This window comes from Manis pentadactyla, chromosome 2 (genome assembly GCF_030020395.1).
Source record: "Manis pentadactyla isolate mManPen7 chromosome 2, mManPen7.hap1, whole genome shotgun sequence".
Lineage (NCBI taxonomy): Eukaryota > Metazoa > Chordata > Mammalia > Pholidota > Manidae > Manis > Manis pentadactyla.
This window is the reverse complement of record NC_080020.1, coordinates 133965932-133979996: the sequence shown is the minus strand read 5'-3', so window position 1 is coordinate 133979996 and position 14065 is coordinate 133965932. Positions and strand designations below refer to the sequence as shown.

General features: G+C 41.2%; 1 protein-coding gene across 4 annotated transcripts in view; it reads right to left on the bottom strand.

Moving 5' to 3' along the window:
- ATPSCKMT (ATP synthase c subunit lysine N-methyltransferase) overlaps positions 1–14065 on the bottom strand; it is a 48958-nt gene that overhangs the window by 32954 nt on the left and 1939 nt on the right. The window contains exons 2-5 of one of the 4 annotated variants that reach the window (XM_057496441.1): positions 10488–10777; positions 8601–8738; positions 7316–7366; positions 311–955 (exon numbers count right to left, since the gene is read on the bottom strand). In XM_057496441.1, coding sequence (XP_057352424.1) covers positions 752–955; positions 7316–7366; positions 8601–8738; positions 10488–10777 — 683 coding nt within the window. In that variant the 3' untranslated portion in view covers positions 311–751. The other 3 variants (XM_057496454.1, XM_057496446.1, XM_057496443.1) reach the window with 3 other exon arrangements.

Sequence of the window (14065 nt, the reverse complement as noted above, 5' to 3'; positions counted from 1 at the left end):
TACATTACAGGTGTATAACTGGGAAGTTCCATTCTTTTCTGTGACGAGCAGGGATTATCTGAGCCACCACTCAGTATCAATTTTTCAGGTATGTGAAGCTGGTCTACTCCCATTCAAAGGTCTTTGCCAGCTTGTCTTTATCCAAATCAGTCAAGGCTCTCCTCACAAATGAGAAATATTAAATAAACAGCTGCTTTCATAAAATAAAGAAGTGACTAGCAGAAATAATCTGCAACCTCTGTGAAGAAGCCTTTCTTTAGTATCTAAAATAGAAAATACCATTTGCAGAGCAAACACTACATGCCAAATTAGTCCCAATAAATGTTATAAAATATGAATGCCTAAGTCCGTTAGAAAATTAATTTTGCTGTGAAGTACAAAAGACAGAGAGAGATCTTAAGTATGAAGAAAGTTATAGAAAGCTGCAAACATCTGTGGCATTAAATCATATTTTTAATAATGTGAAGAGCTGTTGACATCTTGCCTGCCCAACAACAAGACCATCATTTATTTGTATTTTCATACATCCAAGTGCATGAAACATGAAACAGTAGTGAGCATATCTTTCAGCACATCTCATGAAAAAGGACTTTAAATCTACCTGCTGTTCTTGTTTGTTGTCTCCAAAAGTTAAGGCAATGGTAATTTCTCATTCCATACCAAAGAAAAGTACACTCTTTGTGGAAGACACAGCTGGAGCTCTCTACAAACCCAAAGACCACCAACACTCAAAACACTCCCAGGAGATTTTCTAACTGGATGACCACCAGGAAATGCACGGATCCTCAGGACCTCTTCCACGCCCTCTGAGAGCGCTCATGTCATACACCCACACGGTGTCTATCCCCTCTCCCGCAACCTGGTCTGGAGTCCAGTGTGGGAAAGGGAACCGGCAAGCAATGACTCTAGCATCTTCCTCAAGTTCAAGAGCAAGTTTCTTCTCCAATTGTGGCATCTGTGCATAATGACAGTCATGATTTCAGTGAGTAGTGAGTCGGAAGAAGTGATTCCCATGTGTCCTTTTCTATTTGAGTGCCTGAAAATACCTGAGCAAAAATTACTAATTGTAAAAAAGATGACTTCAGGGCAATACAATTATCAAACTCCATTAAAATACAGAAGTCACATTAACAACAGTTATATGTCTTCTAGTACCAATTATAAAACATACCATTTTTTAACAGATGCATGGCACAGATACCCAGTTTTCTGACTAAAATCATGATGTGGCAGTAATTAAAATGAGAAGCACTTTTAAATTATTTACCTATCCAAACACCTCAATCTGCCCTATCTCAACTATTTAACACATACTTTTCTACATTTTTAACATCTCAGGAATCAGAATACATCTTAAAACTGACATGATCTTAGAATTATAATTAGCAGTATTTTTTTTCTTTCTCAAGAGCAATGGTGCATCTTAAAATCAATAGCATTGAGATTCAATGAAATATGATATTAGACCATGAAAAAAATATGCTCATTCTACCAAGTTGAAAGACATAAATTTCAGAATTCTTTAAAAAAATATCTATCATACTGATCATTTCTTCATAGTCAACATGACTCAGGAAAAGTCAAATCCTCTTTATTTACCACTTCTGTACCCTTTCCATTACCAATCTACTTGCGAACAGAGTGGTGTTGTTTTGCAAAAAATACTGACATTATAATTACATCAACCAATTAACCACTGCTAAAAAAAATTATTTCAGGTCTTAAAAATATATTACCATCTTCACCACCTAAGGTTTTCTTTTCCATTTTCTTGTTTTAATTTGTTATTTTGAAATAATTTCAAAGTTACAGAAAAGTTGTAAGAATAAAACACAAACCTCCTGCATTCCTTTTCCCAGGTTCATCAGTTTTTAAGTTTGTCATACTGGCTGTTTCCAAAGTGCCCTCTTCCCCTCCACCTCATGAACACGGTTCCTAAGCCACTTGAGAAGAGGTTGCATATAACACACACCTTGATTCATAAAACTTCATGTGTTCCCTGAGAAACAGCCCCAGCACAGTTACCAAACTCAGGAAATTTAACCTTGCATTCTGCTAATAATAATCCCAGTCACATTCCTATTTGGTCAAATGTCCCAGTAATGTCCTTTATAACATCTGTCCCCAGTCTAGGATGTCACACTGCATTTGGCTGTAATGTTTCTTTGGTCTCCTGTGATCTGCAACAGTTCCTTGACCTTCTTTTGTCTCTCATGACAGTAACATCCTTTAAGAATATGGGCAGTTACTTTGCCAATGGCCCTCACCTTGGGTCCCTCTGATGCTTGCTCCTGATGACTCAGTGTGCCTCCTGGGAATGCCCCGTAAGGAGGGCTGTGAACGTCCAGGGCTCCACATCAGATGCCCATGGGGCCTATCTGCTTTGAGGGTGATGGTCACCACTCGGTGAAGGTGATTATCTGGTGTACCCACAGTGTGGTTACTATTTTTCCTCTATAATGCATGTGTAATTTGAGGGGAGATACCTTGAGACCATGTAAATATCCTGTTACCCATCGAACTGTACCCCCCTAGATGTAGCATTCTTGATGAGTCTAGCCTCAGTCAAATTTGACCAAAACAGTTGCAAAGTGGCAATTTGCTAATTCCATCATTCCTTTTAGACTGACAGTCAGCATTCTACCCAAGGAAGAGCTTTCCCTTCTCACCTGTAAGTATGAACTCCTAGATCCTAATTTCACGCAGTGGATTTAATCCACTATTGTCCTTTATATTCTAACATTCAAATTGTCCCAGTTTGACCCCTGGGAGCCTCCTCTAGCTGGCGTCCCTCTCCTTTGGACTTGCCCCCATGAAATACTAAGCACTTCCTTTTATTAGAGCTCAACAAAACATTCCAGGCTTTTCTATCTTCCCTGATGGGATCAACCATTTCTCAAACATTCCTGGTTCCTCTAAAATGGGAAATGATATTTGAAAACCAAGATCTGAGTAAAACTACTCCCTTTAAAAGTAACCAGTTAAACCAGGACAAATAAATCAATGTGCTTCTATGACATTTTACTCCTGACCTGTATCTTTAAAAAAGTGGCTTGAAAAACTCCTCTACCTGACCTATGACTAGAATAAGCCAAAATTCCGATTCTTCATTACTATCAATATCAAGATAACAAAGAATATTAAGGATAGGATATTTCTATTGTTTTAAGAGCCAGTAAAAGATCACTGTTTTACAAAATGAAAAAGTTTTGTTCCTTGAAGGAAAAATTAAATAAGCAAAGAAAGAGACAATATGTGTTCTTCTGAAATATCAGCAGCTTCTTATGGTAATTTTGTTCATGAAAAGGATAATTATAAACTTATGCATTTTACCATTATTTCTTTCTCTTTTACAGTTTATTTCCAAATGACTGTCATATGCTAAGTCAAGATAAACCTACAAATGAAAGGAGGTATTTCAATCATAAGAAATTAACTGACTAAATTACATATAAATATGCAACAATCCAGGTCTTGATATCATACATAAAGAGAAGCAGTAATGTGTCACGTCTGTTTAATGGAATTCAAAATTATTCATATAATTATAGGTTTCAAAGTTACAGGAACTCATCGTTTTCTAATTACATTTTCAAAACTTTGAACATAAGTTGAAACCAGCTCAAAGGCATAAGACTAATTAGCCATGCCCATGTGCAGCTTTGAGCCACTTGATCGCTCCCTCCCTCACCCCTGAAACACTGGCTTCACCTGACTTCTAGGTGTCCCTCCCCCACTTCCCTCCCCCCCAGCTCCTCCCCTCAGGTCCTCGGCTGGTTGCCTCTCACTGGTTACTCAGGGCTCAGGCCAACAAACCCGCCGTCCAGCCCACCCTCCTCCTGAGCCCTAGGCCCCCAGCACCCAGGATTACCAACTGACATGTCCACACACATTCGAATTCCACACACCCCAGATTCCAGATCTTCCCCAAACTGCTCTGCCTGTAGTTTTCCCAGCTTCTAGCTGCTCAGGCCAAAGGACTCAGCCTGCCCTTGGCCCCTCTCTCTCCCATGCCCTACACTGGATCTGGGGCTCTTCTGTTGGTTCTTCTGTCTTCGTGATGCATCTAGAATTTGACCACTTCTCACCAGCTTGTCCAGCCTGCCCGTCACACTCCGGGTGGGATGCTTGTAAGAGCTCATACCCGATCTCCAGCTTTTTCTCCCAGCAGCCTGGGATCTTTTACAGCTCAGCTAATTCCTCCCTGCTCCTCTCAAACCAGCCCTGTTTCCTGCCCAAGGAGGGCACAGTGCCCCTCCCGCCAGCCCACTCCTCTCTGACCACCCCCACCTCCTGGCTGCTCCTGAAAACAGCAGGCACACACCTCTCAGCGCCTTTGCAGTGGCTGTTCCTCTGCCTGGAACACTCGCCCTCACTTCCCCATACAACTAACTGGTGCCCCCTCACCTACACCTGTCCCCTCTTTGGGGACACTGTCTCCACCCCACCACCCACTCACTCTGCCCCATGGCACGTATACCCTAGTGTCACACATCACTTTCATTTCATACAGGGATCTCACTCGTTGCCTGCTCTCCCCACTGACATAAAGCACCCCCACGCAGGGATGGTTTTCCTTTTTATTCGTTAAGGATTCCACATGACTAGAACACAGTCAGTCGCTTAGTGGGCCCTGGATAAACACCTGTTGAATGAATGATCAATCTTCTCTATCAGAACATGATGATAATATTTTCATTCGTCAATTCATAACAAGATTTGTAACTAATATTAAATTAGTCATTCTTTGAAGTTATGGAATTTAATAGCCCACTTGGAAAAGTGCACCGAACAGGCATGCTTATGGCACATTTCTTCACTCACTTAACAAATGTTGCCTGAGGGCCCACTTTGAGTGGGTGCTGCCATGCTGCAGCCTGGCGGTGCAGATGAAGTGCCAACCCTCATGAGCTTACCATGCCAACGCTATCAGGCAAGCAAATGAGCAAGGGCTCACTGTGGAGAGGGAGCATGCGCTGGACAAATGAAAACAATGATGGCTTCTCAGAAGAAGGGACATCTGCCCCGTGCGTGGTCAGTGGGTCATAACTAGCCCAGAGCTGGGGACTGAAGTCGGAGAAGACAGCCCCACACACAAAGGAGGCCTGGAGCCCACAGGACAGAGGGTGAGGGAAACAGGAGCCACTCCAGGCCAGGCCTCCGGACCCTGAGGAGGGTTTGGGCGTTATCCTGGCTACTTGTAATCAGGAAGAAGTCATAGAAGTCATAAACAAGGACACAACTGATCTGCTCTACAGATTGAAAAGATGCTCTTGGCGCCTAAGTGTTAACTATGGGTATTTACCATCTCAGTAATGGACTTACCAGATCCAAATGGGATCCTGCATTAGTATCACATTAGATACACGCCTGTGTTGCAATGTTAGGGCAGCTCTAATTTCAAGCCCCAATTGCACTGAGTTGCCAGGAACAATCAATACCAGAAGCAGAGGTTTCTTCCTCTGAAGTTCCCCAAGCAACTCGTGTCTCTCTCATGACCTATGTGTGCTTCAGCTGCACAGGAAACATGTCATGCCACATTGGTTTTGTTGAGCCACCTGGCCATTACTGGATGACTGTGTGTTCAGAGAAGAAAATGCATTTAATGGAAGACCACAAGGTCGGGCCCAGGCAGGTCAAAGGACTTCCCAGGGCTCACAGGACTCGCCGAAGCAGACCTGCCCCCTGACCCCACAGCTGGCACTCGCCCCTGCTCTGCCTCCATGCAGGGGAAGCCCTCCACAGGGAGAACTGGGCCTTCCACACCAACAGAAGCTAACTGGGCCTCTGCACCCAGGATCAGGGCACCTGTTTAGAAAGGTGCACATTGGCTGAATCCCTGTTATCCCAGAAACGTGAATGGTTCCTGTGTTTGAGCTGCTCCCCTTTTAGGGGTAACAGTGAAATACTGCAAGTTCCTTATTTAAAGTTTCTCTACATATAGAATAATGGACAATAACTGTAAAAACATTCATCAAAATAATGGCGCTTTTATTTCCCTTGAGTGAAGAGCCCCAAAAACTGGCAATACTCCCAACATGGTAAGAAGCACAGGAGTTTGTTCCCACGGGTTTTGTGGCACTGTGACCACCGAAGGCCACTGCTGCCCCCCACTGGTACAGAGGTGCAACACACCTCAGGACATCACGAGGCATGGCTGGACAGCATGCACTCCCAGTACATATCAACTTTCTGCTTTTTATAAAGCAGGGATTTCAGATTAAAGTTATTTGCTCCAATTACATTGCAGTTATTTGCTGTAAAATGCTAATTATTCTAAAGGAATGCCCACATACCCTAAGTAGTGAATTATCACTTTATTCCACAGCAAGTCTATGATCCCAAATAGTTTAAGGGACAAGGGAGCATGCATTCTACCTCTCTTCATTCCTTTAAGTGGAGACACCTTGGCTTCATAGCCACTTTAGGCTTACTGAAAATTATGAACATACAGAATCCTGCGAGAAAATGTAGCAAAAGCTCTTCTAATCAACTTTAGAAAAATAAAATGGAATTGCACTGAAGGTCCTAAGAGTGAGAAAAATTTATCAAGCACTGAAATATCTTACACAAAAATTAAGGTATGAAGAAGAAGAAAAAACAACAAAGTAAATCTCCCTTTTTTGTAAATTAATAACCGTATCAGTTGAATACTGGCATTTCAGCAAATACCCAATTTCACCAAGAATATTATGGCTACAATTACAGACTTTGAAAAGTAAAAAGGGATTTCTTTCTATGGTCTATAAAACAGCAATTACAATAAAAGCATCCCATTCTGGTCAGCTTTCCAAAGGCTAAATTTAGGACCATTTTAAGTTCAATGCTGCAGTATCTTCACCTTTGAAAGAATATAATCAAAGTTAATACAAGTCAGTCAACTGAGGTCAAATGAAACTAGTCAATCCTTATCCAGCCTGAAAATTATCTTACTGCAAATCAGAGGAATGATCAATTCAAAGGAAGCATTCCATTAACTTTCCCAAGTGACTTCTGATGTAAGTGAATGACCAGGAAAATCTCCAACTACATCAGCCACTGGGAGCACATAAAAGCAGTTTGCAGACTGGAATTTTTAGGGCTGAGGTAAATAATGGAGATGATCCTCTGAAGCAAAGTTTAAAGGAAGTGACTGAATCTTTCATGTTAAACTTTAAGGTCCTGAAGTATTTTGTTAAACACTGAGCTAAAATGCAATGCTCCTCCGCATCTCTGAGACGCTGTCACTTGCAGAGAGAGGTGGTCTGTTAGAGCTAGAAGGGCCCTCAATATAACCTAAAACCACACACCCCGGGGCAGGAGAGCGCAGACTCACCATCTGAGGCACACCAAAAATAACAACGTTTGAGTACTGCGAAAAAGTAACCTAGAGAAGAGAGAAAACAAGGCATAGATGCATTTTAAAAAGCCAAACATCAAGCTTTACTTTTGTTTCAAAATGAGTAGCAATTTTCCATTTCAGCACATACTAGGTTTTCACAAAGAACGGCCACCTTCAAGATTGCACAAGGAAGAGGGTACCATGTTTACACTCTGTTCATGTTGGTTCAATAGATGGTGCTTTTCCAAATGCTTCCCCATCAATCACTTTATCTCACCCTCAGGGCCCCTCCAGGAGGGACCCGCCCCAGGGTCATCTATCAGAAAGGAACAGCTAGTCCAATGACTCGCTGGTGGCCCAGCCAACCTGCCCCTGGACATCTGTGCTCTGCCCACATTTTCCTGCTCTACTCCACTATACGTCAAACCAGCCTAGCAAGAATTTAAGGGAACTCAGAACCACCTGTTTTTCATACTGAACCATTCTTAAAATTCTAGTCCACCTCCTCTTCTCCAAAATACTAAGTAAAAAAAATGCAATGAAATAGTCTTTAGTTGAAAAACTGGTGGGGGGAGAGTGCTTTGCCAGTCAAAATTCTTATTGCCCAATAAAAGTCTCATTTACTCTATAGAGAGATCGTTTATGTACATAGAGTATAAAAAACAATGCAAGCAAGACTCAAGTGAATTTTTATAAGCTACTGATGACAATATTATAATGTGAAATTCTTATTTAAGAAAAAGTATTTTATGGAGAAAGCAAAATTACAGGGTAGTTTTTTACAGTACAAATACACTGGGAAGTATCTTATGCTTTATGAAGACCAGAGGAACAAGGACAGAATGGCTGGTGGGTTCTTTCTTGTCTCTCACCCCCATCTCTCTGTAAATACACGCACATACACACACATGTACACACATGTGCACACAGAGAGATCTACTATTTACCAAGAATGACATTAGCAAGTTAATACCTACATTACAATTTATAAGATATCCAAATGGAATAAAAATCTCATCATTTTGTAATAAATAGAAGAATTTTTTCAATTAAGCAAATATATTCTTGAGACTCACATGACCTATTATGCAAAAACTTCAAGCTTCTACCCTAGAGTCTAGTCAGTTTGTAAATCTATCCATTTAAAAGGTGTTCAAATTACACAGAAATACACACTCGTATTTTAATTATTTTTCTTTTCCTTTTTCAGTTCTCACGTATAGATTAGATTATAAAGTTTTGGTTGGTGTTTCCTTCGACCATTTTCTGCCTTACATACCTTCCACAAATCTGAAATATAAAATGTGGCAGAGTCCTGCACCCCTTCTCGCCAAGCGCGGTATCTGGAGTACCAAACCAGCCACGGGTTCAATTCATAACCAACTGCTGTGAATCCTTCCTTTGCGGCTGCTATTACCTGTGAAAAGAGGCCGGGATTTATTCAAGAGAAGGAAAACATCAACTTGTCAATGATAGGGACACTTCCTATTTATGGTCTATTACCATAAAACAATCAATCAAAAGGCACCTCCGTTATTCCAGACGCCATTTTAAAGGTAAATCTCTAAAGTTGTGTAGCTTTGTGGACAAGTCGGGGCCAGCCGATTTAAGCTCAGTTATCACGTTTTTGTCAAAGACTTCACCTTGAGCATCAGAACAGAGATCAGGTTTGCTCTGAACAACTGCGCATTGACTCTGCACTGGCCGTGCCCTGTAGGTCTGGCATCAAACTGCTGAAAAACTACGCCTCTCTCCATCAGAGGGCAGCAGGGGGCAAATCAAGCCGGCCCAGAGAATATTTCCTGAGCTGTTAACACTCAGTAAAAACAACCTGTTGGTGAAGAATCTGCAATTAATTACATATTTCCTTAGTATTTAAAGAACACTCACTCAAAACTGAAAACAGGTAAAAATAAAATGCAAGTAGTCAGAATAAAGACAACTGCAGAATGCTACCAGCCTCCGTAATGTGGAGGGGATAGTGGGCTGGTCCTGGGGTCTCTCTGTCCGTTTTTTTTTGCCACCCCTCTTCAAGGGAGCATCCTGGAAGGAGCTGCCCCACCTGCGTCATTTCCCTAGTTACTATAATGGTGCCCCTTAGGAAGGAAACCACTTTCTGAGAAACCAGAGATACCATTCAGATATGTAAAGCATTCAAATCTGGATTTTAAAGCTTCCTCCTGAATAATACATACACCTTCTAATTTCTTAAAAACAAAACAAGTCACTTTTTGACATCTTCCCAACTATTCCGGGTCATCACGTTGGAATTGCAGGGGCTGGTGGAAGGCATCACAACCCTGCTGATCTCAACGTTTCCAGTACACTAGCCTTGACTACTGCTATCCTCACTTTCTGGTTCATCATTGGATGGAGACCTAAGGACAGTGCCCCCTTGCCCATGGAGGGACATGCTCTGGGACACACAATGGCCAGTGAGTGACCCTGCATCTTTATTTATAGGTTCTCAGCTGGGGTCAAAGTGAGTTGTCTCTAAAAATCTGATCTTTGGATAAGCAAGAGTTAATGCACTGGGCTTGTCCCTATTTTTTTTTTTTGTTATCATGAATCTATAATTACATGAAGAACATTATGTTTACTAGGCTCTCCCCTTCACCAAGTCCCCCCAAAAACCCCATTACAGTCACTGTCCATCAGTGTAATAAGATGCTGTAGAATTACTACTTGTCTTCTCTGCGGCATAGCCCTCCCCAAGCCCCCCCCACATTACACATGCTAATCTTAATTGGGCTTGTCCCTATTTTAACCCTGTATTACTCCACAGGAATTATTATGCATGTGTAAGTATAGATAAATGTAAAAAGCACAAATTTCTGTTAAACTCCAGATTTAACATGTTTCCTCTAGTCATGTCACCATTGGCCCACGTTTTTAGTGGACAATTTCACAATTACCCATTAATTGTTCCTTTTATCTGGCAAATCTACAGAGTACTTTCTCCTTTAAGAAAAAATTAAATCTGAGAAAAATAAATTCTAATTCACGATGGAGGGTTTGACAGCTTGGCCAAACACATACAAAATCATTGACTACTTTATTGATTTATTAAGCTGCCAAATCTAGCAGGTCCTTGCAAAGGCATCATAAATATGAAGCAGACTTTTAACTCTGGTTCCAAACCTTAAGCTATCTTAGCACAACTCACAACGCGCCCGTCGCCACTACCAATGTCTACAAGGGATCCTCTTCTGCACTGCAACATTCTCACTACATTTTCAATCTGCTTTGTCGTCGCAGGTACAAAAGGCAAACAGATTTTCCGGAGGGCTGGCGTTATAAACGGTGTGGCCACTGCATATAAGGCCACCAGTGTCCCACCAATGATCCCAGGAAATAGGAACCCCCAATTGTTTGTCTTCAAATTGTTGGCTTCAAGACTTGTAGGTAGAACATATCCTGGCTGCCTTTCTTCTTCAGGTGTTTCTGGGGGTGCACCTAGATTGAGAGCAAGCAGAAAATATATATGCAGCATCAAATCTGAAATCCAAAGTAGGATTTTTTTCTTACAAATCTTATTGACAAGCTCATGCTTTTTTAAGGGAGGATAATTTAGCTGAATACAATCTAAGTTACAAATGTAGAATTCTACAATGAGTTCCAAATTCCATTAACTAAATTAAAGTATTTCAATACTAATGGAAAACTAAAATATTTTCCTTCCAATATTCTGATTTTTTATCTTTTAAGGAGTCATCCTTAGAAAACAATGTATTCATATCTATTTGGTATTTTATGAATTCAATATTTATTAATACAAATGTTAGCCATGAACTCCATATTTTTATGGTTCAGAACAAAGTTTTATAAATAGGCATGAAAAATGTCTAATTATTACCCTATTTCAAATAGAAAGATTCCACATCAAAATTGGTCAGGCATCTAAAATCCAGATGCACAAATACAATTTTGAATTAGTAAAGGAGACAAAAACCAGCTTTTGCTAAAAATCTTAGGTACGGAAAGAGATTTTTAAAGAAAATCCAAAAAAGAGCATAAATACACTTATCATTTCAGTGTTCTCACAAGTGAGGAATAAAGCAAACTCCAATCACTGATTACAGAGAAATGAATGGTACCTTAAATCTCCTCTTAAGTTTTATCTTATAAAATGCATTCTTAAGAGGAACCCAAGTTTAGGGATCAAAACTGACTTGAAATAGATTTTGAAATGGATTGATGAGGACAGCATGGTAGGCAAGAGCAGGACCCCTCCTGAGGGTAAGCTCCAGGCTCTGCACCTTGTTAACAGCAGGACCCCTCACTTCCCTGAACCTGTTTCCTCTTCTGTAATGCGAGGACCCTGGGATCACTGTGCGGCCCTCAGAACAGAGCCTGGCCCCCAGGGCGCAGAGCACACACTGACAGCAGCAGCTTTGCTATTATTTATCCCCTGCTGACCACACGCTGACCCCCACAGGGAACAAGACAGCCTGCCCTGAAGCAGTTCACTGTCTAGTTGAAGAGGTAAGACCAAAAACACAAGAATTGTAGGAAACAGGATAGAGAAGCAGCTGGGAGGACTCCTGTCCTGGGGGATTCTTGTCACTGGGAGACATTAATGTTCAGTTTCAGTCATTAGAAAGCCATTCCAAAGGCCCACTGGATTAGTCTCCTATTGCTCCTGTGAGAAATTGCCTCAAAGAGGCTTAAAACAAAATGTGTTTATCATCATAGAGCTCCAGAGGTCAGATATCTGAAATGGGTTGGCAGCCCTGGTTGCCCCTGGAGGCTCTAGGACAGGACAGGTTTGCTTGCCATTTTCAGCTTCTAAAGGCTGCCTGAATTCCCACTCCAACCTAGGCCTCCATCATGACATCTCCTTCCCTGACTTTCCTGCCCACCTCCTTCATGGGGACCCTTGTGATTACACTGGGCCACCCAGACAAGCCAGGATAACCTCCCTGTCTCAAAGTCCTACCTTCATCCCATCAGCGGAGTCTCTGATGTAACACAGTCACAGGCTCCAGGGATTAGGACATGAACCTATCTGGAGGGTCATTATTCCACCGACCATCCCCTTGAAACGTAGTGATGTTATAACTTGGTGAGGTACAAATCTGAACAGAGAACACACAAAAAGCTGGCCCACAGCAGTGAGTCGCTGCTCCAGGGCACTGAGCAGCCACCAGCATCTCAAACATCATGGAGCTCTGTTCTTGACACCTGAGGTTCTTCTACAGGGAGTTTTTAAACTTGGCTTCATAGTGGAAAATCAACTCACAAACAACAATAAAAATCTATGGCTGGTGCTGGTGATGGAGGTAAAATCAAAGTTAAGTTTAGGAAGATGAGGAGGGTGTTTGATAGAAAGTAAGTTTAAATACATTGTTACACTTTTCAGCATTGTACAGAAGAACTTACATGCTACAGTAGTAGACATGCACTTGATTTTTTTTAAAGTCAAGGCAATCTGACATATCTTGTAAAATTACCCTGCAGGCATTCCAGTTGTACAGAATAGTGTTTCAAAGGATTTGCATGATACAGCTCAGAAGTCTCAGAACTTAAACAGTTGTGGAACATTAGGTAAGTGTTTGCTGAGGCTTAGTTATTCACCTAAAAGATTTAGAAATAGTACTATTTTCACAGGATTATTGGGACAGTTAAATAATAATGCATATAAAGCACTTACCACAGGACTGAGAGTAGGTGATGGCTGTTAGCTGCCAATATTATTTTCAATACTATCAGGGGAGCTCCAGAATTCTGAACAGCCTATTGAGATGTAATTCATATACCATACAATTTTCCCACAGTTTAAAGGTTTTTAGTATATTCATTGACATGTGTAACCACCACCACAGTCAATTTTAGAACATTTTCATTACAAGAAACCTCTTAACCTTTTGCTATCCTCTGCCTATCCTTCCCTTCAAACCTCAGCCCCAAGCAACCACTAGTCTACTTTGTCTCTCCAGCATTCCTCTTCTGGACTTCCACAGGAGTGGAATAGAGCATTGTATATATTGCATTCTGTGGTCTTTTGTGACTGACTTCTTTCACTTAGTATAACGTTTCAAGATCAATATATCAGTACTTTATTCCTTTTTGTGGCCAAATAATATTCTATTATGTGGGTATACCACTCTTGTTTATTCCTTTTGTCTGTTAGTGGACAATTCCTCTAAAGTCAGCATAAGCCAGTAGACAGTTGATTAGACAATCATGAGATAGACAATACAAATTTTGTTTCACCTGTGTAGACATGTACACTTCAACTTGACCAGCAAAAGGTAAACTAAAGAGCTCCTGTCTTCAGGACCTCCCATCTAGCCCATCTCCAATGGAGACACACAAGTTGTGAGAAATGCTCTAACACATACAAATAGTTGTGGGAATATGGGGGGAGATGGAGGAAAGACAGATCCCAGTGATGGAACCAAAGGTTGTTGGCAGAGACAGAATTTGAACTGGATGTGAGGGTGTTGGAACAGGGCCGTTCTCAAAAAAAGGAAGTCTTCAACAAGGCATGGAAGGTGGGGAAAGCATTTGCTGAGCACAGAGTGGGAGACAGAACAGCAAGGCAGATGGGAGACCTTGATGGCTAAGCTAAATGCGTATTTTTCTTGTGCACTAGGCTGAAACTTTTTGAGCAAAGTCACTACAATATTTGTTTTTAAGAAAGTCACCACCAGCAGAGCATGTCCCTTGAAATGACTGAATTTTCTACCAACTTTTTACACCTGCAAGTCTTTCAATTTCACTAAGATGTATATGAGTTTT